The following is a 26,948-nucleotide window of genomic DNA, read 5'->3' as shown; positions in this document are numbered from 1 at the left end:
ATGTCTGTTTAGGTCTGTTGCCAGTTTTTAATTTGGGTTATTTGTTTTCTTGCTATTGAGTTGAGTCCTTATATATTTTGGATATTGTCCTGTTATCAGATATATCACTGCGAATATTGTTTCCTACTCTGTTGGTTGTGTTTTGATTCTGCTGATTGTTTTGTTGTGCAGAAGCTTTTTAGTTTGCTGTAATCGCATTTCTCTATTGCTGTTTTGTTGCCTGTGCTTTTGGAGTCATACCCAAAAAGTCAATTCCCAGACCATAGAAATCTTGATGTTTGCCTTTTTGGAGTCATAAGCTCATCAACACAAACCAGAGATTACTCTAAAAGGAATTTGCCAGGGAAGGCTGAATGGAGACTTGGCAAATGGCCTCAAGTAACGCAAATGATTGTTGTAGTGTGTACGTCGTCCAGTTAACTTGCATACTCCAAACAGCAGGATATTTAAATCAATAAAACCAACTTAGTGCACATGAGTGAACAATTGAAAATACTTTCACATATTTTAAAGAAAACTATCCATGAATTTTATATCTGGTTTTCCTAAGAGAATTTTGGTCTCCGCTCTTCTTCTAATAAGGTAGCAATCGTACTTTTCATCTTCCAATGATTAATGTGCTGTATTAGCTGTGGTTCATCTCTCAATGACTTCACAAGGATCTCTTCCACTTTCTTTCTATAAATAATCAAGCTGTGTCCTAGTTTTATATTGTAGTTATAAAATTAGTATGAAGCTGTGTAACAGGACAGCCACTAGACACTTATGGCCATTGAGAACTTGAAGTGTGGTTGGTCCCAATGAGATGTGCTCTGGGTATGTACAGAACACACTGGGGTTCAAGCCCTCAGAAAGGGTAAAATATAATAATCTCAAATTATTGGCTACATGTTTAAAGTAGAATATTTTGATATCTTGGAATTAAATATATTATTAAAGCTAATTTTACCTGTTTCTTTTTACTTTACTTTTATTTTATTTTGTTATTATTATTTTTTTTGAGTTGGTGTCTTACTCTGTCATCCAGACTGGAGTGCAGTGGCTGCTCCCGGCCACCGCAGCCTCGACCTGCTGGGCTCCGGCGATCCTTCCGCCTCAGCCTTCCAAGTAGCTGGAATTATAGGCACGCGCTACCACGCCCGGCTAATTTTTTGATTTATTGTAGAGATGAAGTCTCACCAAGTTGCCCAGGTGGGTCTCGAACCCGCAGGCTCAGGCAATCCACTCACCTCAGCCTCTCAAAGGCATGGGATTACAGGTTGAGCCACCAAGCCCGGCTTCTTTTTACTTTTATTAATGCGGCTGCTAGAAAGTTTCAAATTGCACATGTGGTTTGCATTTGAAGCTTATATTATATTTCTAATGGACTCGATTCTAAAGTAAGTCGTTGTTTTAATTTGTAAATGTTTATTGCTTAAAATGTAAATGTACAGGTGTACCCTGATTTGAAGATTACATAACTATAAGCCACTTCCCGTGGTAAAATACTACTGGATAAATCATCTAAACAAATAATTGACACTGGTACTTAGATTAATGTATATTGAATCAACCTCAATATCGTCAGACTGTAGGTTTTCATAGCTTTTTAATGTGAAATTTTATTCCCTTTAAGTACATATGTTTGAGGGAGGTTAGGATTTTGGAACCAGTGCAGAGTTGAGTTTCGTACGCTTATCCTGAACCACTACACGAACTCTTCTGAACCTGTGACATAGTGACGTGACAACCCAACATTTTAAAGTTAGTTCAAGTGTCCTAAACGTCACTTTCTTCAATTTGTTTACTATCTAATTATCATTATCCAAGGACATAGTAATGGAAAAACATCTAAGTCATATTCTCTTTAGTGATTGGGGCAAATAAGTCAAACATTAACAAGAGAAACTTGGATTTCTAAGTACCAACGCTGAGTAAATCAATTCATCCACCCATTCAGCAAGTGTTTGCTGAGAAAAGAGAACAAGGTATACAACACGGTTTCCGTGTTTTACTTTTTTATATCTTTAGTAAGGTCGGAATTCTTCTTCCTCTCTGGAAGCATAGATTTGGAAGTAGGTGAAGTTTTCTAATGGCTGCACAAGTTGTCCAGCTCATCGTAGTTGGGCTGATGGGTACAAGGCTCCCCTCTGTATTTCCTTCATATGAGGTAGCCCATAGCATTTTACATCAACATCAATAATAATGGAAGAAAAACACGACCAGATCATTCTTTACTCTCTTTGCTTATTTACATTTTCTTTTTGACACTTTGTTTTCTAACGCTGAACATTTCTCTGGAGAATGCCAATATTTTTTCTTGTACAGTATAAATACTGGTCTTGAATGTTCAGAGTCACAAAGTCAACATGAAAAATGTGAGGCTTCTTTGAGCATAGGCCAACTCAAGATAGAAACAGTCTCAAACAGCTTGAGTTAGAGTCTTTCCTCTGTGACTCTAAGAGGGAGCAATAACCTACAATTATCCCTGGGGAGGTTGCCCACAGAATTTGGCCATCTACATTGAAGGTTGTTGGACCAGAAAGACATCAGAATAATACTAATCAAGGGCCCAATATGTGGAAATTGGTCGTTTTTGTCTTTTGCTTCCTTCTCTTCACCCTTGATATTTCAGCATTTCATAAGTCTAAGCAGTTTCAAATGAAAGGACAGCCCCCCACCCCACTCACATATCGAGGTGCCCTACAGTCAGCAGCCTTCACGAGAGAGTCATTCTGTCACCCTTGCTCAAGATGGCCTCCTCAGAAAAGGGTGGAGAAGAACTTACATAGGTTTTTTTTTTCAATTTTATCTAATAGTACAATGTGTGAGCCTTGGCACCTGCCTATGAGACACAGATAACATTAGGCAACTTTATACTATAATAAGTTATAATGATGATATCAAGAATATGGTCCAAATGGTGCCAGGCACTGTTGAAAGAACTTTGCATACTATAAGAAGGGGATTGGCAGTAGCGGGATACTGCCAGGGGAGAGGGAGGCGGGGTGGGAAACAATATCAATAAAAGTACCCTGATCTCAAACTGGGTGAAGTGGAGCTCTAAAGGACACCCAAACTTTACCTATATGATGACCACTTGTATACCTAATCCTGAATTTTACCCCACATCTTTAAAAAAAAAGAAAGAGCTTTAAATGTGTAACTCATTTAATCTTTGCAACATCCCTTTAAGATGGATATGGTTATTATGTTCAGTTTGTCCATGAGGAACCTGAGCCACAGAGAGGCTGAGGACCTTGCCCAAGATCACATAGCAAAGCCAGCATATAAGACCAGACCCTCTGCCTCCAAAGTTTGTCATGCCATAATGTCATACAGAAGATTAAAATGATTTTGACCATCTAGATAATTATGTTAAATTTTAGTTTTGAAAGACTTGATTGGCTGTGTCTGAATTCTGTTGAAAATGATCCTTTCCTTCCTTTCCATCTCCTGTTAGAAACAGACTTTGACCTACTAGAGATCTCTAGATGTAAACACAATGGTTTTATTCCCAGCTGTGATATCACTTAAGTGGTTTTGATTATTAGCATTATATTTGTGTGGTAACAGACAGTTTAAAACATAATCATATCTTTTTACCTATTTTGAGTCTTACAGCTGTCTTATAAGCTAAGCATTATTCATCACAATTTTGTTTTGTTTTCCATGTGCTGAGACTCAGAAAAGGTCATGAGGGTCAGTGTTGACACAGATGGTGAATGGCAGGATCGGGCAGCATCTAGCATTGCTGTCTCCTGGCCTGGCACTCTTTCCCCAGACTATGCATTTCCTCTCTGATTGTAGGTATGCTCTGTCACCCGGAGGTGTAGATGCATAAGCCATATTTTCAAACAGAGACTAGAAAAGTTGATGACAATATGGATTTATTTTAAGTTTTAATCTAGGAACATCATGATCAGATGTTCAGAAAATGCATAGAGAAGTAATTCTGTTGTAGGATTTCTCTCTTTCTCTCTGTTCTTTGAAGTTTTTTTGGAGTTGGAGTGTCACTCTGTCACCCAGGCTGGAGTGCAGTGGCACACTCATGGTTACTGTAGCCTCTACCTGCTGGGCTCAGGCCATTTTTTTACTTCATCTTTCTGAGTAGTGCACCACCACGCCTGGCTAATTTATTATTATTATTGTTATTATTATTATTATTCATAGAGATGAGATCTTGCTGTGTTGCCCAGGTTGGCCTTGAACTCCTGGGCTCAAGCCATCCTCCCACCTTGGCCTCTCAAAGTGCTGGGATTACAGGCATGAGCCACCACACCCGACCTAGGTTTTTTTTTTTTAAATATGAACTGCTGTTGTGTCAGGTTTCTCTCATGCTATATTTATGAGGTTCATTTTTAAAAACATAGATACAGAAATTCCTGCTTATTCCTTTAATGAATTTTATTACTCAGCCTGTTGGAATAATTCAGAGTCCAAGTTCTATTGATGGCTTTATTAGCTGTTCCACTTAGACTTGTTACTCAAACGTTTGGTAAGCATGCTTCTTTATGATGCACTGACTATCAGATGAAATAGCAGGATATACTGAAAAACATCTTGTCTAGGACAGTGTAAATACAAGAGCCTTATGGTCCATCAGCCAAAATTTACCACATGGTTATTCATGTTTCATCTGCTAAATTACCATGAAAAATGATGTCACAGACCTTTCTGAAATCAGAAGACTTATTTTTTTTAATCAGTTCCCATCTCTACTTGTCTTACTACCCACTTGGGGACTGGAAGAAAGTTCTTACTACCCACTGATCACTTGCTAAGTGCTTAAGTCATCTAATAAAAAATTGATTCTTGCTGTTTTCTGGGGACCAGGAGTAAGCTAATTGATCTTGAGGAGGGTTCCAGTTTAGTTGCCTTTGAGCATCAGTACAGCTTCACTCTTGAACATCTGTCCATGATTGCTGGCAGTGATATGAGATTGCTTCTGCCATATCGTAATTTCACTTCCTCAGACCTGGTGACTGGATTTCTTTTGAATGCCTAACAGGCAATCTTTTATTGTCTCTTCTCTTACTTCAAACTTCAGTACCATTGTTTTCCTGACTCTGTTCCAAAGTGGAGACCATTGGCCTTACAACAAACAAACAAACCAAAGAAAGGAAGCTAAGGTTGCCTAATTGGGTTTCCTATATTCCTAATTTGCACCATCAACTCTGACCAGCCACCCTAACCCTTCTTCTTTCTCAGAAGGAAATTTACATTTTGGATTTTTTTTTTCCTTTCCCAATTCTTGGTTCATTGAGGCTTCCTGAACAATTTGTGCTATTCTGCTGTATTCATATAAGATCCTGAGTCCTGCCTTCCAGTTTTCCATTTTTCAGAAATCTGACCTTATCGAGTTTACAAATTGCATTGACCTTTCAAGGGCCAATTACAAATTGCTTAATGACTGAAAAATTCTATTTATGAGATATTTAGGTTGTGCTCCAATTAAGGAATCTACCCAGTTACCTACAGTTATGGTCTAACTAAGGCAACTGCTTGCACAAAGCTCTTGACCCCTGGGAGACTAGGAGAAGTCCCAGGAAGTGTCAATGGCTCATGTGAGGGTTCATGTTCATTTGCTTTTCAAATTAACATATAAGATCAAATACACTGATTGCTCCCTTGATAGGCTTCTACAGCAGGTGGGCAGCTCCCACAGAGCCAGTTGGGACTTAGTGAAAAACAAAAGCCCAGGAAATGTTTGAGAAAAGTAAATGCCTAAAGTCTGTCCTGGGCCAGAATGTTATAAAGCAAATGATGGATATCTTGCGTGATTTTTAAAAAAAATGCCAGAAGGTCAGTGGAAACAATTTAAAGTTGAACAGAGAGGTAGCATATAAATTTAGGAATCCATAAAGTAACTGAGTCAACATGTATTAATTCTAAACTTTTATTGAATGTAGCATATTAGGCCTGGGACTCAAATAGTGAGTTTTTGAAAGAATCATATATACAAATGTGACTTAAACAATTTTTTAAAAGCTAATACATTGGTCGGTCACTATGAAGGAGATTAAAATTTAAACTCAACAAACCAGTTCTGCTAGTATTGCTCATGTTACTTGTTTGTGGTTCTAAGTTTAATAGCTAGCGATTTATCTCGTAAATTCCCAACAAATCATGAAGTAGCTGGGGAAACGGGTTCTATTATTTTCACGTGCTCGTTAAATGGAAAGTAAGCTCCCAATTCTGTTTCTGAAGGTTCTATAACCTCCTAGCCAGCACCTCCTGCCCAGAATTCGCTTTCACCATGAAGCCACCTAGCCGCACTGGAGACTGATTGCCTTCACTTCTGGAGTTGATATAATCAGCATCTTGAAGCAGAAAGTCTAAACAAAGTGCTGGTGGTGATATCCATGTCATTTGCGGTGCACCTGCTTCCCTGTCGATTGGCCACTGCTCCAGGGTTATGACTGCCATTTTCTTTGTGCCTCCTTACACTGCCTAGACGCTATGGTGGGTTCTTTAACCAAGGCAGGCAGCCTTTCTGGCCCCTGGTGTGTCCAATGACGACAGACAAGCACAGCCTCTTGATCCGAGTGGCCAGGCTGTGCTGACCCCCAGCTCTGCAGAGTTCAAGGTCGTCCACGCAGGGAGGCCTGTAGGGCCCCTCCCCCATCACACTGCAGATGAGGAAGAGGAAGTCCAGCAAGAGGAAGGTTTCCATAAGAGAAGTGAGCCTCACTTCTCACCTTCCCCCATTCCCCCTTGCCTGCCAGAAGATTCTGTATCCATCACACAGAGCTTCTGAAGACCCCAGGTGGTGATTGCCCCAAGGCCCACAGGAGTCAGATTATTCTTCCTTAGGAAGCAATAGCCCACAGGAGTTCACTGGGTTTTAACCTCTGCTTCGGGACATACCACCTTCAGACCCCATAAACATGAATCATATCTTATTATCTTTCGTGTTTGACCTAAGACTTAATGAGCAACTCACACTCTTCAAAAGTTACACTTCCGAGGAGAAGTACCCTCTTTAGTGCCTTTGCTCTCCTGGCCGTGGTATGTACAGTCTTCCCCTGGCTGTCATGATGAGTCTCATGTTTGCTCAGATCTGGTCACAGGGATGAGGTCAGCCCTCATGGCCGGCGTCCAGGGAGTTCTGCTTCCATTGAGAGAATGCGCAGCCTTCCCGGGAGCTCTGGTTTCTCTCTAACTTATCATCTTTCAGTTTTATCTGAGCGGCTCTCACTTCAGGTAACTCCAGCAGTGAATTTCCCTGCCAGCCCCACCTTGCCTGGCCTGAAGTGACCCCCCTCAGTCCCCTCCCTGTTTTGTACTCCCCCCAACTCCCTCCATGAGGTGAGTCCCCACCCGATACAGAGCCCGGGTGACAGGTCTGTAGACATCATAGGGAAGGGCGTGGCCAAGAGCACCGTGAAATGGATTCTTCCCAGCTGGGCTGAGAGCCAGACACCCATTCACGGCCTCTTTGAGACTTGGCCTTACAACTCTTGCAAGTCCAGAGAAGGAATACCCCAAAGAAGCTCCTTTACCCTCAATCATATTCAGTTGCCAGAGCAGGACAGACCCTTGGACTGCATCTCCCAAGCGCATTGACCAAGGGCTTGCAATAAAGGTCACCTAACGCCAGGCTGTTTTAATTTCTTCCAAGTCAGGCACGTTCCAACTCTTCACCAGTTAAGACCCGACTTCCCAATACAAGGTGGAACTAATGCTTCCAGAGGATCCTAAACATAGCCATTAAAAACAAAGGCAAATAAAGAATCTTCTACCTAAATTAAGAGGAAAACGATGAAAATATTTACACATCTTTGTTCAGTCCTTCTCGTGTTCCAAAACTAAGCAGAGTTAATATTGGAACGGACCTTCCCACAATTCCTATAAACCACGTTTAGTTTTTGTATTTTGTTTTTAAGAGACAGCGTCTGGCTCTGTTGCCCAGGGTGGAGCACAGTGGAACAATCATAGTTCACCGCAGCTTCAACTTCCCAGGCTCAAGGAATCCTCCTACCTAAGCCTCCCGAGTGTCTGAGACTATAGGCATAAGTCACCATGCCAAGCTAATTTTTAAAATTTTTGTAGGCTTCAAACTCCCCTACCACCTTGGCTTACCAAAGTGCTGGGATTACAGGCATGAGCCACCATGCCCAGCCTACATTTTAATCTGGGCAATCGAGTATTTGCACAGTTAGGAACGCCCTATGCCCATTCGACGCTGCTGATCTGTTTTCTTTCTCTTCCCTTGAGCCAGTTGTTTCTCATCTTGAATCTCAGCATCCTGAACACATATGAGTTTCTCTTCTTTTGGCCACAGAATAATTCAGCTCAGCCTCATCTGTCTTCCCTTTCCCCATGAAGTCATATGAACCTCCTGCTCCCTTTTCCAGCGTTTTTCCCTTGAGAGCATTGCTGAGTTGAGAACAGATCGTTCCTTTTGACCCAGTTAACTTTGGCCCACTGGCAGAAAGGGGATTGCCTGATAGACTCAGGGTGATCAGATAATGGGATTGGCTAGAGAGGATGGATAGCGTGGTGAGGTCAGAATGATCGAGCAGGGGGCTGACCCCCACGAGTCTCAGCTGGGACAACCCAAGAGCCTCCTGCAGCTCAGACGCGGCCCTAAAGGCAGGAAGCCCCACCTGCAGTCATCCAACGTGGTCACCATTCATTGAAGTGGAACTGCCAGTCCTGGCACAACAGTAATCTGCAGACGCTCTTTCTTTATCGGGCATTTTATTCTCCATAAAACTGGACTCAGAGGTCAACTGTGAATTCTGATGTGGGAGCTTCTGTAGTTGAAGAAGATATTTGGAGTGTTGTTGTATGTTTTATTTGTCTGGTCCACTGAAGACCCTGTTCAGATTATATCAAACGATGCTTTGCAACATTTATTTTCTTCCTTCCTTTCCCTTTTGACTTTAAAAACAAAACTGAGAAAAGGAATTTGCAAGCACCAGGCAGGTGTTCTGTGTTAGGCCCTCCAGCCATGCCGGGGGCTGAGAGAGTGGGTGACATCCCAGCAGCCCTTAGCTGGAACCAGGGCCCCCCCCACTCTGCATGGCCCGTGGAGCACTTACAAGTCTGTTGCCTTGACCCATCTTGTTAATCCCTATGGCAGCGAGTCCCAGAAAGCCAAGGAACCGGGCCCAGAACAAGGTGCGGTGTGTTGCATCTCTGGGCTCAGCGTCCTGCTCTGAGGCGTCCTCAGGCTCCAGGTTCCTTGTTTCACCACCACACTCTTCCTCGAGGATGGCTCTCCTGGTCCAGAGTTGGCAGTGAGGGCTCAAGAGTTCATCTGTAAATCAACTGACTGGTGTTTACTGGACCTTCTGTTCTCCACCTGCTCTCCTGCTCTCAGTTACCATCAAAAATACCCAGCTCGACTGACTGCCTGGAAGAAAAGAAAAACTCCTAGTTTCCTGTTAAGTCTCAGGTGGTAAAGAACTCACATCGGGGCTGAGACCCTCTTGGCTTTGCCTGTGGCCTCTCAGCAGCCCTTTGGCCACAGCCAGAAGGAGGCAGGAAGTGCATCAGGCCTGAGGAGGTGAAAAGTCTCCTTTCCCAGACCTGGCTCAGTTGGTCTCCACTCTTCTAATGGGTCAGATCCCTGGAGGGTCTGCATCTGCCTGGGATGCCTCCTGCCTCCAGCTCTGCTCTCAACTGCACCAGCCTACAGAGGAGCACTGTGATTGGCATCCCACCTTAGGGAATAACCTCAAAGTGCAGCTCTGTGATGAAAACGAAACAATGGAAACAGAGTCCACCCCCAGCTCTCAAGAAGCTGACCAAACACTGGGAGAAAGGACCAAAGCACACCTTTCCAAGAAAACTGGACTTAAAGAGTTCCATGACCGGCTGGGCATGGTGGCTCACACCTGTAATCCCAGCACATTGGGAGGCTGAGGTGGGAGGACTGCTTGAGCCCAGGAGTTTGAGACCAGCCTGGGCAACATAATGAGACCCCGCCTCTACAAGAAAAATTTAAAAATTAGCCAAGCCTCGTGACGTGCATCTGTAGTCCCACAACTCAGGAGGCTGAGGTATCAGGAGCACCTGAGGCTAGGAGGTCGAGGCTGCGGTGAGCCATGATCGTGACACTAGCTGTAGCCTGGGCGACAGAGTGAGACCTCAACTCAAGAAAAAATGCTCCATGACTAAAAAAATAAAAAAGGTCGGGTGGTAAGCAACGACTGCAAACAATCTGAAATGCCAAATGCTGTAGCCCTTCGTGAAAAGCGCCACATCTGTTGAGTCTTGCATATAGCACTCTGTCGTGACTCTGTTTCCCCAGTTTTTCCTAAACTTGCTTGGCCATGAAACCCTTTCTCCAAGGAGCATGTCTTTATATGACCTCCAAAGATCCCCACTTTGGGAATTACTCTTCCAGGTGGCTCTTGGCTCCTCCCCCTCCAAAGAGGTATCATGGGGGGGACAAAGGGGTGACCAGAGGCACCCACTGCAGTCTCTCTAATCCTCCCCTGTTTTGGAGTCCTCCTCTGCTCTGGTTTGCTAATTGCTTGCTTAGAAAGAGGCTGCTTGAGCCACCGCTTGGTTTCTTTGACCCACCTCACTCGCAACCCATGCCTGTGTGTGGAGCCTGGCCCCTCCCCACCCTGTCTTGGTCCTTGGTTTTGCCATCCTCTCCTCCACAGTCTCCCGTGGGATCTTGTCCTCGGGAGAATGCCCTCCCCAAGTGACCCACTTGTCTTCCGCTCTCCCCGGCCCACTGTGTTGTTTGCCTTCTTTTTCTGCATCTTAGTTCTGCCTTCCGGTGCTGCACTAGTTCCCAGGGTGACGGGCTGCTGTTTATACCTTCGATGAACTCTGCTTCTCCCTGTTGGTGTCACAGCAACCTGAGCTGCTTGCTCGTGGGTAGGGGAAACCTTTCTTCTTCAAATCACAGGCCATTTAACTGAGCCCTTGTGACAGTTTGAAATAGTTTGGAGAGGGGTTTTTTGTTTTGTTTTTTGAGTCGGATTATCACTCTGTTGCCCAGGCTGGAGTGCCGTGGCACGATCACAGCTCTATGCAGACTCCCAACTCCTGGGCTCTGGCAATCATTCTGCCTCAGCCTCCCGAGTACCTGGGACTGCACGCTCGTGCTACCATGCCTAGCTTTTCAAAATTTTTTTGTATAGACGAGGTCTCGTTATGTTGCCCAGGCCGGTCTGGAACTCCTGGGCTCAAGTGATCTTATGCCCCCATCTCTCAAAGCGAACCACCATGCCTGGCTTCTATTTTTTTCAATAATAATAGCAATTATTATTATTTTTAAAGCTTTTTTTGGTAATAAGTGGTTTGCTTTCCTCACTCAAATCTTCTCAAACAGCAGAAAGAGAACACTTCCAAGTGTGGGCTACTCCAAGGAAATATTCCAAGAGAATTGTGTACTACTCGGTGCCCAAGTACCAAGTTTCCATACAGGGTCCTTGTCATCTGCTGAAATCCATGAGGCTGGTGGGGTTCGACCTGAAACGCTTCTTCTTCCTGTGCATTCCCCTAAAGGTGATGTCACTGTAAAAAGGCACTGGACATTCAGACCAGGCAGAGGGAAGAGTAGGTAGTGCATTTGTTGGATCCTGTATAGCGTTTGGGTTTTGTGTGTTTCCCAGGGTGGAGACATGCCTCACTGCAGAGCCTGGAAAGGCAACAAGCCCCGCTCGGCCAGAAATTTGTGAAGGCCTCTTGGCAAAAGTGTTTGGTTTTGTTGTTCGTGTGGTTTGCATCCAACACAGAAGTCTCTCCCCAATGATGCAGCCTTTCCTTGAAAGGCGGGGCACTGTTGCCAAGATGAGACACAATGAAGCTGAGACGTGAGTTTATACCTGCTGATGTGATGAGAGCCAGATTGTGTGAGCCCAGGTCGGGGCCTGTGTTCAAGGTGGTCAGGACACACTCGCTCCCTTCCCGTGCCCTCCTGGGAGGCTGCTGGTGACCTAGTCACCTACTGGCCCTTCACCTTCTGTGGGGAATCCTTCCTCCACACAGCCTTCTGGGTGATCTGTTAAACCCATCACCCAAGATTCTTTAGCGGCTGTTTCACCTGCCCATTGCTGGGTACCAAACCACCCCAAGACTTGGTAGCTGAAGATGTCAGTTTATGATGATCTCTTAGGTCACATGTGAGCTGTCTGGGTTCAGCTGGGTGGTTCTTGTCTGGAGGTTCTTAGTTGGTCGTACTAAGTTGGCTGGCTGGCCTGTAGCCATCTGAAGACTTGATGGGCCAGGTGTCCACAAGGACCCATGCATGCTGGGTTTCTCATGGCATACTGCTTGGGTTCTAAGAAGGAGCTCCCAGGAACCAAGCGGAAGTCCCAGAATCACTTCTGCCGTGTTCTATAGGACAAGCAAGCCATGGATGCTTGCTCAGATTCAAGGGGCAGAAATTAGACTCCACCTCTAAATGGAAATTAGAAGGAAGGAGAGAAAGATGGCTGAGACTATCTTTGGAAAATGCTGTCTTGCTGTCCATCCCCTGCCTCCAGCTGAAAGCTTCAGCATCTAAGTCAAGTTGCAAGGGCCTTGGGAGACCAAAGAGGACAAATCAAATATGTCCCTATCCAATATGAAAATAGCTTTGTTGAGTCCTAATAGGAAAAAAATAGAGAGACTTAACACTGAGATTTCAAACTCGTTGGGTAGAAAAGTGCCAAGGAGAAATCTGGTGCTGTTCTGCAACTGCTGAAATCCCACCCCCTGGCTTCTTTGAGAAATCCGTGCTGCTGAGTCAGCCTGCTTAACTTTCATGCTTCACATGGGCCTGATGTGTTTGGAGAACCTAGTGTGAGCCCAGACCCATGCTCTCATTTCATGTTGTTTTTGCCTTCACACGGATGGAGAAACTGAGGCTCAGTGAGCCTCCCTCCCCCACCCCTTTCCCGAATTATTGGCAGATGGGGCTGGTGTTGTTCCATCCTGTGTGGGACCCTGTTTGTGTGGCTGATCGGATGCCATGACTCCTTATCCTCTGGAAAGAAGAAGCAGGCTCTCGCATGCCTCCCTGCCTAACCACGCTGGTCCTCCTCTTGAAACCCTGTTCCTCCACACATGCCTGCTTCGACTCCTGACGCGCACTCAGCCTTCAGGAAACAGCCCAGGCCAGCTGGGCAGGCCTTCTGACCACACCCTCTCCCCCACAGCTGTGAGTCCTTTTTCTCGCCTTTCCCACCCACAGTCAAGTATTTCGTGCTTGTCTCTCCCTCTCGTCCGTAAACCCTTGGGGTCTTTTTCCCTGCTGTAAATGTGAATTATGATCAGATGTTAACTCATCCTTGAGAGATCATTCTGTACCTATGACCTATAATTCTAACATTCTGGCAGGATTCAAGCCACTACTGCTCTCTCAACATAGCTCTTCAAGAAGAATAGATCATCCAGAAACTGGCACGACCACTATGCCAGGGATATGTGAATATATGAATTCAAAAGTAAAAATTATTTGGTGTTCATAAGAAGCCTCACTGCAAAGATTTGGGAAGATGAAACTTACCAGCTGTGAGATTTAAGCCAGATCTGTTTCCAGCATTGATGTAGAGAATTCATCATAATACTAGTTACCATAAATAGTTTTTAACTGGCATATATATTGGGTAGATATGTATTTGAAATCAAAAATAAAAAAATGATATGCTGTCTTAGTCATATTCTTTTGAATCTTTGCCCATCGACCAGGTGGGAGCTTGTTCTAATGTCATGTCTGGATTAGAACCAGCAGTGAATGTGTTAGGCCCTGGGCTTTGTACCAACTCATGTGGCAGAAATTAATTGTCCCGTCCAGTCAGATTGTGCTATCTTCATTCTGAACGTAACATCTTCTCTGACATTGTGCAACCACACCTTCATTCCTCTTATAAACAGAGGCTGCTACAATAAATAAAATTGACAGAGCTGTGTGGATTCAGCAGAGTTCAACAGGTATAGTTTCAGCACGCTAGGAACTATAAGAAGACCCATGCAAATATGAATGCTTCACGAGTGGATGCATGTCATCCTTTTGACCTTACCTTGAGATTTTCCTTCCTATGTTAGTTCAGTGATTCCTGAACACATACACACACACACACACACACACACACACACACACACACACACACACAGCGTATTTTTTCTTGCCCAGCACCTCAGAGTAACTGAAAACAATGGTTTTAATTAATTTAAAACATCTTGTAAGTTTTCAGTGAGGAGGAGAAGTCAACATTACCCAAACGAATTTAACCACAAACCCAGCCCTTGGCATCCCCCTCTCAAAGTGCTTTCCTAGATGCTTGAATCTGACTGCAGCTTTACAGTGAATTGACTTGTCTAGCACACAAAGTGCACACAGGTCAACACAGCAGTGGGGCTCTGGGCCTGGAGCTTTGGAGGCAGATATACTCGGGTTGGGATTCATTACGCAGCTCATTTGGTGAGTGATTTGGGGCAGTTAAAAAAAAAATCTCTCTGACACTTGGTTTTCTTCTCAGCCAGAAGAGATGACAATGATGTGTATCTCACAGAGTTGTGATTATTAACAAAATAATGTGTGTAAAGGGCCTTGCATATAATCCTAGTTGCAGTTCCTTGAGTGACTATAAGGGTAGTAATTAGATTAGTTATATTAGTCAGTCAGTCAAAGAAATTAGATAATAGGCTGTTTATGAAGCTTTGATCCTTTTAGCCAGGGTTTTCCTCTTTTTAATAAAATTTGTGATGACTTTTGAGTCAAGATTTTTTTAATATAGAACTCATTAAAGCAGAGATGTCTCTCATTATCTTTATATCTGACCGCTAGTAGTTCATAAGAGTTTATTACATTGAATGGAAAGTTTCATTTTAAAATGAATTTGGCCTTCTGTATCTAATACAACAAACTGTTCTGTCAGTTATTAAACAAAAGAGAATATTAGTGCGCTAAAAATGACATGCATTTGATTCTCATAATTTATAGGAGATACGTTCTATAAAGTCACTGTAAAGACTGAACCGTGCGCCAGGTGCCGTGACTCACACCTATAATCTGAGTACTTTGGGAGGCCAAGGCAGGAGGATTGCTTGAGCCCGGGAGTTTGAGACCTGGGCAATATAGCAACACCTCATCTCTACAAAAAATTTTTTAAAAAATTAACTGGGTGTGGTGACTCACGCCTGTAGTTCCAGCTGCTTGGGAGGCTGAGGTGGAAGGATTACCTGAGTCCAGGAGGTGGAGGCCACAGTGAGCTGTGATCAGGCCACTGTACTCCAGCCTGGGCAACAGAATGAGATCTAAACTACCAAAAAAAAAAGACTGAACCATGGCTCCTAGGAGAAATGTAGGGCTAGGTTCCTGTGGGCTTCTGGTCAAAACACTTTTGTCAGCTTACTGTATAACCTTGTTTTTGTGTGTGTTTTTGTTTAAAGGCCTCTTACTTAATATATACTGGTAACTCACTAACATTGGATTCATGGCCAACAGCCCATCACTCATACATGAATGAAGCTAACACGCATATTTTCCCCTTAAGTCACATGACAGCTTTCTTGCATGTAGGAATGTTAGCCAGCACTTCCACACTCTGGTAGGCTGAGGAAGACATGCTTGTTTCCTGTGTGAGGGCTGACACAAGAAGCCAGAGCATCACCTGGTTTGACCTCCTCTGGGAACGTGTGCATCAGCATCTCCAGGTTTTCACCAACCCCTATACGTTCATGAGTGACCGCAAAAGTGCCATGAATATTGGCTTGGGGAGGACAAAAGTTTTAGTGAGTAGGCAAAGTTACGGGTATGGAATCCTTGAATAATGAGGATCAGTTGTGTTGTTTTGTTGAAATTAAATGTCATAGCTTACAGAGGATTTCTCTTTTCTGGTCAAGAAGCTACCTCCCCCCATCCATTGAACGGTCAAAACTGTATTAATGTTAATTAATTAATAATGCAGCCATCCGTGTCAGCGTTAATTCCTGACAGCCTCGGTGCACTGGTACAAGGACAGGAGGGCAGAAGGGACAAGCGGCCCCCAGAATGTTCTCGGGGGTGGCCTGGCTGCTTTGTGTGCATTCTCTTCCCTCCTTGGTCTCTGCTCACCCTCAAAGCTCGATCATGTTGTTACTCTCGGAGCCCACGATTTGGAAGTCCTTGCCAAAATAAATAAATAAATGTGTTGTTTTCTTAGGGGGACCCAACGGGATCCCAGTCCTGGCAGAAACGGCACCATGGGTCAAGGGCCAGCTGCCCAGGAAGGAAAAGATCCGAGCAGCAATTAACCAACAGTCCAACTCGAATTATGCCTCACAAAGCAAACACTGTGATCAGGAAAAGATTTCTCCTGGAGGAGCCTGTCCCCACAGTTTGCTGGCTGCCAGGGGAGGTTCTGCTGTGGAAATGTGTTACCAAGAGCACACAAAGGCCCCTGGGTGGGCCTGGCTGCTGGCACTTTGGCTCAGCTTGTGATCCTCAGTTCCCCTGCGAGGGCTGGTCCGCATTGCCAGCTGTGAGCTCCAGCTCACCCTGTGGGCGTCACAGGCAGAAAGCGGGGGAAGGGATATAATGTGTTTGAAGAGTAGCAATAGTTTTGCACATTGTTAACACATCACAGTCTGTTGTGAGCTCTCTTTTGTGTTCTGTTGAGCTCTTTTCTCCCTGGTGATCTTGAGAGGTAGATATTTCCGTCCCTGTGAGACGGAAACAACAATGGGCTGATGACAACAGCCCCAAGAACTGGGGATTCTTAACAGGTAACAGTTATTGAAGAGTTACTCTGGACAGGTGCTTTTCTAAACAGTTTATGTAAGTGCATTTCATCCTCCTTCTACCCCTACAACCCTCCAACGATACTCACTTTACAGATAAGGAAACTGAGGCATAGCACGGTTCTGTAAACCCCTGATTACTTAGCTAGCAGGCAGTCTGTGATCCTAGCTGCTACATGATTCCATTGAATTGCATTGCAGCACCTTCTGTTTGACGCCCCTTGTTGTTAGGATGAGAGATGTGGAATTCAGAATCAGCACTTCTGCGTTGTGTACAGACTCCAAGGGACCGGTCTGCCCCCAGGGCCTCGAGAGTTGGAAGGTTGAGGCTGGCAGCTCTCTTGAGGAATCCACAGTCCGAGATTGCATGACAGGCAAAACAGGCAGGAAACAGCAGGTGACCCCAAAGGGTAAGAGGGGCTCTGTGGACTCAGGGATGTGGGAGAGATGGGAAGAAGGGGAATAGATTGTTAGGAGAGTCGGAGAAAAATGAAGGAAGGCATCTTTAAAGAGATGGCTTTGAGATAGGTCTAGAGCGTGTTTCTCAGGAGCAGAGCATCCCAGGTCCGCATTTGACCCTCTTCAGTCAGGGTGAACCAAGACCGCAGCATCTGGCCATGGGTGGAGCCTTTTTCATCTGCTGCTTTTTATCTCCTCCTCTTCCACCATCACCCCCGTTGTGGGTACCCTGGTGTGTGAGTGAGGGATTCATCATCTATTGAGGGAGTAAGTTCTTAATGTTTCACTGCAAGCAAAACGGTGCCACAGTTCATGGCACACACAACACTCAGCACCTGCCCTCAGCCTGCCCTCAGGGCTAAACTCTCTTGACGTTACTGCCTTCCCATAATTAAAAGGGGAAAACGGACCCAGCCCACGCCTGTAATCCCAACACTTTAGGAGGCTGAAGTGGGAGGATTAATTGTTTGAGGACAGGAGTTTGAGACTAGTAAAACCATGTCTCTACAAGAAATAAAAAGCATCAATCGGGTGTGGTGGTGCACATCACATAGTGGTGGTCACTATGTGACGTGTACCACCACTCTCTGATGTGCACCAGTGGTCTGTAGTCTCAGCTACTGTGGAGGCTGAGGCAGAAGGATCGCTAAGCCTACGGGTTCAGGGCTGCCGTGAGCCATGATCCCGCCACTGCACTCCAGCCTGGACCACTGAGCAAGACCCTGTCTCAAAAAATGAACATAAGAGGGAAGCGTTCAACACTGGAACATTTGAGGGTGAAAGCACCCTTAGAAGAGTCTTTAAATATAGACTTGTATTTACATGTTTTGTGGCGTTCCTGCTGAAAGGGGTTTTTTTTGTTTATTTTTGTTGTTGTCATTGATATTGGTTTTTTTTTTTTTTTTTTCCTTGAGTTGGAGTCTCACTCTGTCACCCAGACTGGAGTGCAGTGGCATGCTTACGGCCATGCAGCCTCGACCTGCTGGGCTCAGGAGTTCCTTCCACCTCAGCCTTCCAAGTAGCTAGAACTACAGGCGTGCACTGCCACACCGAGATTATTTTATTTTATTTTATTTTGTTTATTGTAGAGATGAGTTCCACCAAGTTGCCCAGGCTAGTCTCGAGCCCCTGGACTCAGGCAGTCTTTTCGCCTCCACCTCCCAACGTGCTGGGATTACAGGTGTGAGCCACTACGCCCGGCCTGGTTTTACATTTTAAAGCATTGTGATTCACACTACCGAGTCTCCCTTGAGTCTTAAGCCCCAGAGACAAGTTGCAATGACCCTGTGTGAGGCATTCACGGGCCCAGCCGCCTGCAGCCTGGGATGCCTGTTGGTTGGATATCCTGGGCTGGACCTCCCTGTCCTGTGTCCCCTTGCAGGCACTAGGTAGGGACACAATGACATCTTTGTGAGGAGGGGGCTGAACTCTGAAGGCAGCAGCTGGGTGGGCTTTGTATTCAGGCTGTTTCCCTCTTCTCTCCTTATATCCCATCTCTGCCACCCGCCATTCCCCAATAAAGAGGACAATTTTCGCTCCCCAGAGAGATTAGGAAATGGTTGGAATAAAGTCATAGCATAGATCCTATGCCTGTTTAAGGTCATTTACAGGCATCCGGTGGTAGCATTCCGGTGTGAGTTCGGCATCTCTGCTACCCTGCTGCGGGGGGAAAGAGGGTATTAATAACTTATCATGCAAAAAATTTGGCACGGCTATAAAAACTCATCTTTCACTACATGTTTTTTCTTCACCAGCCTCCCGCTGCTAAAGTAAATTAGTAATGCTTTAAAGTATCCATTCTTTAACATCAAAATATTATCCTTAATTTGATTTTTCTCTCTCACTTTTGTCTTCATGTAAGAACGAAGCCAGTTAGAAAATAATTGTGATAATACTTAATATAGCTGTTCTCAGCAGGTGCCAAGAAATAAAAGATCTGTGATGGGGGGACCAACCCTTCCTTGGGTACTAGGGAAGGATGGAGGATGCCATCGATACGGGAAAGTCTTTCTATTGTGTTACACTGGCTTTTAGGGGAGCCTGCTGACCCCAAGATCTCACCTGGTTTACTGCCCTACACCTTATTCTTTTGCATCAAGTTCTGTTATTATACTCTTTTGTATATGGGAAGGAGGCTCTGGTTATTTGCTGTGGCATTTAGGGCACTTTTCTCTGCAAGAAACAGAAAATGCAAATCAAACTGGTTTTTGGCAATAAAGGAAATATTGGCTTATGTCATTGAAAAATGAAAGGCAGATGATTTCAGGTTAGGGTTGATCCATCCTCTCTACAGTGCTGCCACAGACTTTGTTTCTTTCCTTTTCCTGGCTCTCCTTCTGCAGTGATTGTCTTCAAACCAAAAGTGGCCGTCTTCATGGTCCCAAGTTGGCTGGCAGCAGCTTCGGGGATTATATAGTTCAGTGTTCACATCTAGAAGGGAAGAGCGTCCAGAGAGTCTTTCTCCACATTCTCTGAAAGGTCTCAACTGAATTACAGGCCAGTCATTGGAGCCAGAAGAATATTGTGCACTGATTGTCTCAGCCTAGGTCACGTGATCTATATTTATAGTTGAGGATGGAATTGGCTTCCCCAGACCCACAAAGATCAGCAACAGAGATAATTGTAAGGGAAGGAGGGGGAGGGGTTATGCTGGAGAAGCAACCAACAAATATTCAGTAGTTATGATGTATCAGTCCTTAATTGTGAAAAAAATATATACCTTTTTATGTTTTAGGTGTTTCAATTGATTATCATTAGCGCTAGAAATATGTCACTGAGGTCTGGGCCTTACATTTTTTTTTTTTTTTTTTTACCAATTCCTTGTTCTCAATCCCTTCTCTTCCTGACTCTAAGACTAGACATACAGGCAAAGGGCTTGTTGGAGGTGAGGTCAGATCAGAGAGCTCCTTGCTTCTATCTTAGTACCTGAAACAGGAGGACCAAGGACGATACAGAAATGTAGACATTATTACCCTTAAAATGAAACATATTCTAAGAATTTTTGTTCCTTGCAGCATTGCTCATAAAGAAACAGGCTTCATAAAAGAGATCAAATAAGAAATATCCCTGCCTACTTGGTCGATTTTCACCATTTGAACTCTCCTGGCCAGGCATGGTGGCTCAGCCTGTAATCCCAGCACTTTGGGAGGCCAAGGTGGGAGGATTGCTTAAGCCCAGGAGTTTGAGAACAACCTGGGCAACATAGTGAAACCTCATCTCTTAAAAAAAAAAAATGACCTGTCCTAGTCACAATTTCTTGTCTCCTCCACACCCCCTCCCCCCATGCCACATCCTCACTCAAATCCTGTCTTTCAGTAAAGAGTAAAGACGATTCTGTGTTCTCCCTTCAGCGGACAGTTCGCAGTCGTGAAGAAATGCCGTGAGAAGAGCACTGGCCTGCAGTATGCTGCCAAGTTCATCAAGAAGAGGAGGACCAAGTCCAGCCGGCGGGGCGTGAGCCGTGAGGACATCGAGCGTGAGGTCAGCATCCTGAAGGAGATCCAGCACCCCAATGTCATCACCCTGCACGAGGTGTACGAAAGCAAGACGGACGTCATTCTCATCTTGGAGCTGTGAGTACCATCTGGGCTGGGCTGGGATGAGGGTATGTGATGGGCCAGACCACAGCTTCCTTCCAGCTGGCCAGCACCAGCTCGAGCCTCATCAGGCGTTGGTCCTCTGCTCTGCCTTGCTGGGTCTGGCTGCAGTCATCCAAGATAAATTCCTGAAAGCAGCTTCCATCACTGTGGTGCCATTTGCTTTGGAAGAGGGTCCCCGGTCTTGGGGTTCACCACTTCTGGTGTTCATCTTTGTCCTGTGTGCATCTGTCTTCTGAGTCTTCCATTAAGCTTCAAACATACAAAGAGGGATACCCCCCAAAATGGAATTATTTTTTGGAGGGCGGCCGCCTTTACAGTACAGGCTTTCTTCACTAGGTGAGTGTTCTTGGAACCCATCGGCATCAGTGGACTAGCTAGTGTTGTTGTCAGAGGCTGCATTCGGCTTCTTTTCTTTGGAGATTCTTTCATGTGTTTACCCATTTCATAATGGCCGATCTCCAAGCACTCCCGCCCACACTGCGCTGTGGGTTCAGCAGTTTTTGACCCTAAGTAGCCTGACCCCTATTCCCCACCCTCCATATTCACCTGATCTCTCTCCAAGCAACTTTTTTTTTCCCCTGATGAAAAAAGTCCTCAAAGGGAAACGTTTGGCCAAGGTGGAAGAGGTGAAACAAAAAGCAACAGAAGTACTAAAAGGCAACAGAACTGATGAGTTCAAGAACTGTTGTGATCAGTGGAAAAAGCATCTTATAGGTATATTGCATCAAGCAAAGGTGACTGAAGAAATATCCCTACCTACTTGGTCAATTTTCACCATTTGAACTCTCCTAGCCAGGCATGGTAGCTCAGCCTGTCATCCCAGAATAAGTACACAATTTTTTATAAATAAATTCCAGGTTTTTTTCTTTTGTGGTTCTCCTTGTATGTTCTCTCCTCTCACCCTCTTCCTGTCCTCCCTCTGTTTTTCTGCTTTTCTTCCTCTGTTCCCTTTCTTCCTCTCTTCCGTCCTTATCTCTTTCTCCTTCCTTTATCTTACACACACACACACACACACACACACACACACACATTTTTAACTGGTGGAACTCTCTACACTAATTGCATGAATGGGTAAAATTGAGCCAGACTCACTCAGATGTGATGACAGGACTTGTTTTTAAAGCAAGTCACTGATTTTCCCTGGCAAGCCCTGCCCATCGGATGTCATTATGGGAAACTGATTGTGATGGGTTGTTTGTTGCGTTGCTATAGTCTCCATCTCCCGTCCCTCCCTGCCCCTGTCTTCCTGTCTGGTGGTGTGGGGGTGGGGTGGAGCCAACCCGGGGTGCACAGCTGGTTTGTCTCTAGGCTTTGGGGATGGAGGCTTGAAGCGAGTGCTCTGAGTGGGGAGGGATGGATGGAACGAAAGAGGATTTCAGGACGAACCAATGCTTGGTGGTTCTTAGAGGTGACAGGCCCCATCCATTTTCTGGGAACCTCTCAAATTCAGACTTACCCTTTTGCCCACCCAATACCCCACCCCCCCTTCTTTGCAGATCTCCCAGGGGTAGGAGGTGGATTGTAAGAGCAGGAGAGAAGGAAAGGAAAGGAGGTTTGCAGAGCGGCCAGGCCAGCCCCCAGGGTGCTGTAAGGACCTGGGCTTTGCCGTCACAGGTGCCTGTGGTCCCCACAGCATCTTGTCTCATTTTGGGGATTTGAGTGCATTCGTTTATGGGTCATTTGTTTTGTTTTGTTTTGGGTTTTGTTTGTTTTTTTTTTAGTTGGAGTCTCACTCTGTCACCCAGACTGGAGTGCAGTGGCCGCTCCCAGCCACTGCAGCTTTGACCTGCCGGGCTCCAGCCATCCTTCCGCCTCAGCCTTCCAAGTAGCTGGAATTACAGGCACGTGCTACCACGTCTGGCTGATTTTTGATTTATTGTAGAGATGAAGTCTCGCCAAGTTGCCCAGGCGGGTCTTGAACCCGCGGGATCAGGCAATCCACTCACCTCAGCCTCCCAAAGCGCGGGATTACAGGCTGAGCCAACGAGCCCGGCCCTTGATGGGTCTTAGTCACAGGTTTCTTAACTGTGACATTGGGTTAATAATACTCACCTGAAAAGGGTGTTGGGGAGATAAATGAGAGAAGAATTTTAAAAGACCTAGCACAGTGCTGGCTCAAGGATGAGTGTCATACATCCTTCCTTTCTTCTTCCCTCCCTCCCACCCTTCCTTCCTTTAAACTAGCAGTTCTTGGTCTTGGCACCAGTGACATTTTGGGCTGGATGCTTTTCATTCAGGCAGCCGTCCTGTACATGGTGAATGTTTAGCCGCCTCTCTGGCTTCTACACACTGGCTGTGGGCAGCACCTGTCCCCTGTGTTGTGACGACCACAAATGCGTCCAAGCATTGCCACATGTTCCTTGGGGACAAAATCTGCTCCCTCCCCCTTGGAAACTCGGGCTTTAAAGGAAGAACAGAGGATTAAGGGCCTGCTTAGGGTACAGCAGAAGCCAAGGGACAAATCGTGGTGTAATCCTCACTGTGGCTTCTGGGAGGCCCCAGGCTGCAGTGACAGGGACTGGGAACCAGACAGAACCGGGATCAAAATCCAGGACAAATCCTTTTCTGTCTTTAAGCCTACAGTTCCTCCCCTTAAGACCATGAATACAAAGTGCCTGAAATAAAAATGTAACAAATCACAAGTGTTTTGCCTTTTCAGAGCAGTCCCAGGGTGTGCCCGGGGACTCAAGAGTGCCACTTATCCTCATTCAATACCAAAATATTCTAGCAATTCCTGTGAGTCACTGCCCCTCTCGTTCCTGCCTGCGTGGGTATTTCTGGATTCAATTTTTGCTGACTAACCCCCTTTTGCAGATCGTTCCCATGAGGTGCATTTATTGTGCACCTGTGCATAAATTGAAAGGCATCATTATTTTTTTTACCAATTGATTTTTTGGGTTTTTTTTTTTTTTTTTTGAGTCAGAATCTCACCCTGTTGTCCAGACTGGAGTGCAGTGGCATGATCACAGCTACCGCAGTCTCAAAGTGCTGGGCTCAGATGATCCTTCCGCCTCAACCTTCCAAGCAGCTGGGACTACAGGCGAGCATCACCACACCCGGCTAATTTTTTTTTTTTTAATTGTAGAGACAAGTTCTTGCCAAGTTGCCCAGGCTCAAACTCCTGGGTTCAGGCAATCCTCTTGCTTTGGCCTCCCAAAGTGCTGGGATTACAGGTCTGAACCACCGTGCCCAGCCCCGTCTGATTTTTAGAAACTCTTATTTGTCATATGGTAAATGTGATATTGAAGGAGGATTGTGTCATTCTATGAAAGTTAGCACATGTAGGTCATGTAGCTACCACCCAGATCAGGACACACAGAACAGTTCCCATATCCCCCAATACCCCAATATCCCCTACAGTATTCTTTTATATTCACACCTGTCCTCTACCCCCCTGGAAACCTGAACTGCCTTTCATCACTATCATTTTGTCTTCGCGAAAATCTCCTGTAAATAGTCATATAGTATATAACCTTTTATTTATTTATTTATTTATTTGAGTTGGAGTCTCACTCTGTCGCCCAGACTGGAGTGCAGTGGCCGCTCCCGGCCACCGCAGCCTCGACCTGCTGGGCTCCGGCGATCCTTCCGCCTCAGCCTTCCGAGCAGCTGGAACTACAGGCGCGCGCCACCATGCCCGGCTAATTTTTTGATTAATTGTAGAGATGAGGTCTCACCAAGTTGCCCAGGCGGGTCTCCAACCCCGTGGGCTCAGGCAATCCACTCACCTCAGCCTCCCAAAGGCGCGGGATTATAGGCTGAGTCACCGAGCCTGGCAGTATATCACCTTTTAAAACTAACTTCTTTCTCTCAGCGTACTGCTTTGGAGATTTGCGTGAATCGTTGAGTCCCTTTTTATTGTTGAATACTATTCTGTCACATGGGCTGTTTATTCATTCATTGATGGAAGGACATGGGTTGTTTCTAGTATTTGATAACAGTGAATAAATCTGCTACAGACATTCGCATACAGACCTGTGTGTGAGCATAACGTTTTCATTTCTCTTGGGTAAATACCTAGGAGTGGGATTGCTGGGTCGTGTGGGTAAGTGCGTGTTCTGGTTTATAAGAAATTGCCAGGGGCAACCCCTTCAGGTCCCCTCCCACTATGGGAGTCTTTCTGTCCTCAGTAAATCCTGCTTTCTCACTTGGGAAAAAAGAAAGAAAGAAAAAGTAACTGCCAAATAGTTCTCTAAAGTGGCTTTATATTCCCTCCAGAAGTGGATGAAAATTCCAGCTGCCCCATCAGGACGTGACATTATCTTATTTTTTAAGTTGTAGGCATTTTACTAGATGCCTACTGGCAAACAACTTTACATCATTAACTGCATGATGGTCTTGCATGAAAGTTGGATGAGCTAGCTAGGATCCTCTCTTGGACAGAGTGGGAAGAAGGCGTCTTGGGAGATGGCCGCTTCCTCACAGATTAAACATGTCCCTGGTTATTTGCTCCTTGCAAATTCCAGTGGCCCCAGTGACCTGACTGCCCTTGCCTCTTCACCCACCAGACTGTGGGGGTTATGCTGAACACTTCATGTGCCAACTGGGCTGGGCCATGGGCTGCCCAGATATTTGGTCAAACATGATTCTGGGTGTTTCTGTGAGGATATTTTTGGATGAGATTAACGTTTAAATCAGTAGACTGAGTAAACCAGATTGCCCTCTCTAATGTGGGTAAGCCTTCTCTCATCATTTGTAGGCCTGAAGAGAAGAAAAAGACCGACTTTCCCCTGAATGAAAGAGAATTTCTCCTTTCTGGTGGCTTCAAACTTGAACATTGGCTTTTTCCTGCCTTTGGACTCAAACGGACACATCCGCTTTTCATGGGTCTTGAGTCTGCTGGCTTTGGGCTGGAATGTACACCATCAGCTCTGCTGGGTCTCCAGCTTGCTTGCTTACCCCACAAATCTTGGGACCTGTCAGCCTCCTCACTAGTGGAATCAAATGCATGTGTACACATGTAATATATAGGATATATACACACACTAGGGTGTGTGTGTGTGTGTGTGTGTGTGTGTGTGTGTGTGTGTGTGTGTGTGTTTTCTGTTGAATCTATTTCTCTGGAGAACCCAGACTAGCACTGTGGTTCTAAATACCAAGGATGCAAAGTGTACCCTTATTATTATCTCAGAAGCCTGTCCCATTTTGTAGATATGTTTACATTGTTGTGCAATTTTCAATAGACTGTTAAAAATATTAAGCCTGTCCAGGAGAAAGTTACCTTTGCCTTTGAGAAAATTATCATCATTCTACATTCTAAGAGCTTTAAAGGAAACTTTAGTCATCAGGGACAGATCCTGTTTTCTTTGTTCTTTCTTACGGTGGTGGTTAAGGAGAGAATAAAAATCAAGAAGTTGTTGGAAAATAACCCCATAATATCATAGCGGCCCTCTGAATCCTCTGGCTCAATAATCTTTGAGTGGATGCAGGGGTTTTTTTTTTAATTTACTGCTCTGGGATGAACTCCCTGGCAAGCGTGTAAGGTCACTCCTCCAAACTCCAGACCCATCTTTCCCAATGAAATAAACATCCCCAGCTACCCTTCCACTTGGTATTTCACAAGACACCCCCAGTGACCTGAAAAGATATGTTTTCTATCCTTTGCATAGAAACTATTTGGCGTCTGCGCTAAAGGCACAGTTGTCAAAGTCCAGGATCTGGTCTTTAGAATTTTGCAAGCCTGAAAGTAGCTTTAAAGCAATGATTTTCCCCCCACTTTTCTTCCCTGGGAAATCGTCTCTTCACAGCTGATCTGTCATTGCCGCTTAGCATAGCATATACCCAAAGGAGGCATATGTGATGGCTTCAAATTACAACTTCGTGTCCTCCACGTCCCATTGTTCCCTAATGAAGTCGTGCCGATACGAAATTCTCTTCTTACCGTGCTCCTGCTAACCCACGCATCGTTGCATGGGCATGCTGCTACCAAACTTTGATCTACAATGCTTGAGTCATTTCATAACTTGCCTTGCTACCTGGTGAAGAGGGAAGCCAAGCTCACAGAACTTTAAGTCGATGCAATTTCTTTCCTTTTCTTTTTTTTTTTTGAGTTGGAGTCTCACTCTGTCGCCCAGACTGGAGTGCAGTGGCTGCTCCCGGCCACCGCAGCCTCGACCTGCTGGGCTCTGGTGATCCTTCCGCCCCAGGCTTCCAAGTAGCTGGGAACTACAGGCGCACGCTACCACGCCCGGCTAATTTTTTTGATTTATTGTAGAGATGAGGTCTCGCCTGCCC

The 26,948-nt window shown here is 45.2% G+C and overlaps 1 protein-coding gene across 4 annotated transcripts in view; it reads left to right on the top strand.

Moving 5' to 3' along the window:
- The window catches only part of DAPK1 (death associated protein kinase 1), a 219,781-nt gene that overhangs the window by 92,962 nt on the left and 99,871 nt on the right, over positions 1-26,948 (top strand). For all 4 annotated transcript variants that reach the window (XM_021714476.1, XM_021714475.1, XM_008062108.1 and 1 more), the window contains exon 2: positions 20,466-20,687. In XM_021714476.1, the coding sequence (XP_021570151.1) occupies positions 20,466-20,687 (222 nt within the window). The remainder of the gene's footprint in view (positions 1-20,465; positions 20,688-26,948) is intronic.

Source organism: Carlito syrichta, unplaced genomic scaffold, assembly GCF_000164805.1.
Source record: "Carlito syrichta isolate Samal-C Ts95f unplaced genomic scaffold, Tarsius_syrichta-2.0.1 Scaffold305656, whole genome shotgun sequence".
Classification (NCBI taxonomy): Eukaryota; Metazoa; Chordata; class Mammalia; order Primates; family Tarsiidae; genus Carlito; species Carlito syrichta.
Note: the sequence above shows the minus strand (reverse complement) of the source record. Positions and strands in the feature narration are given on the sequence as shown.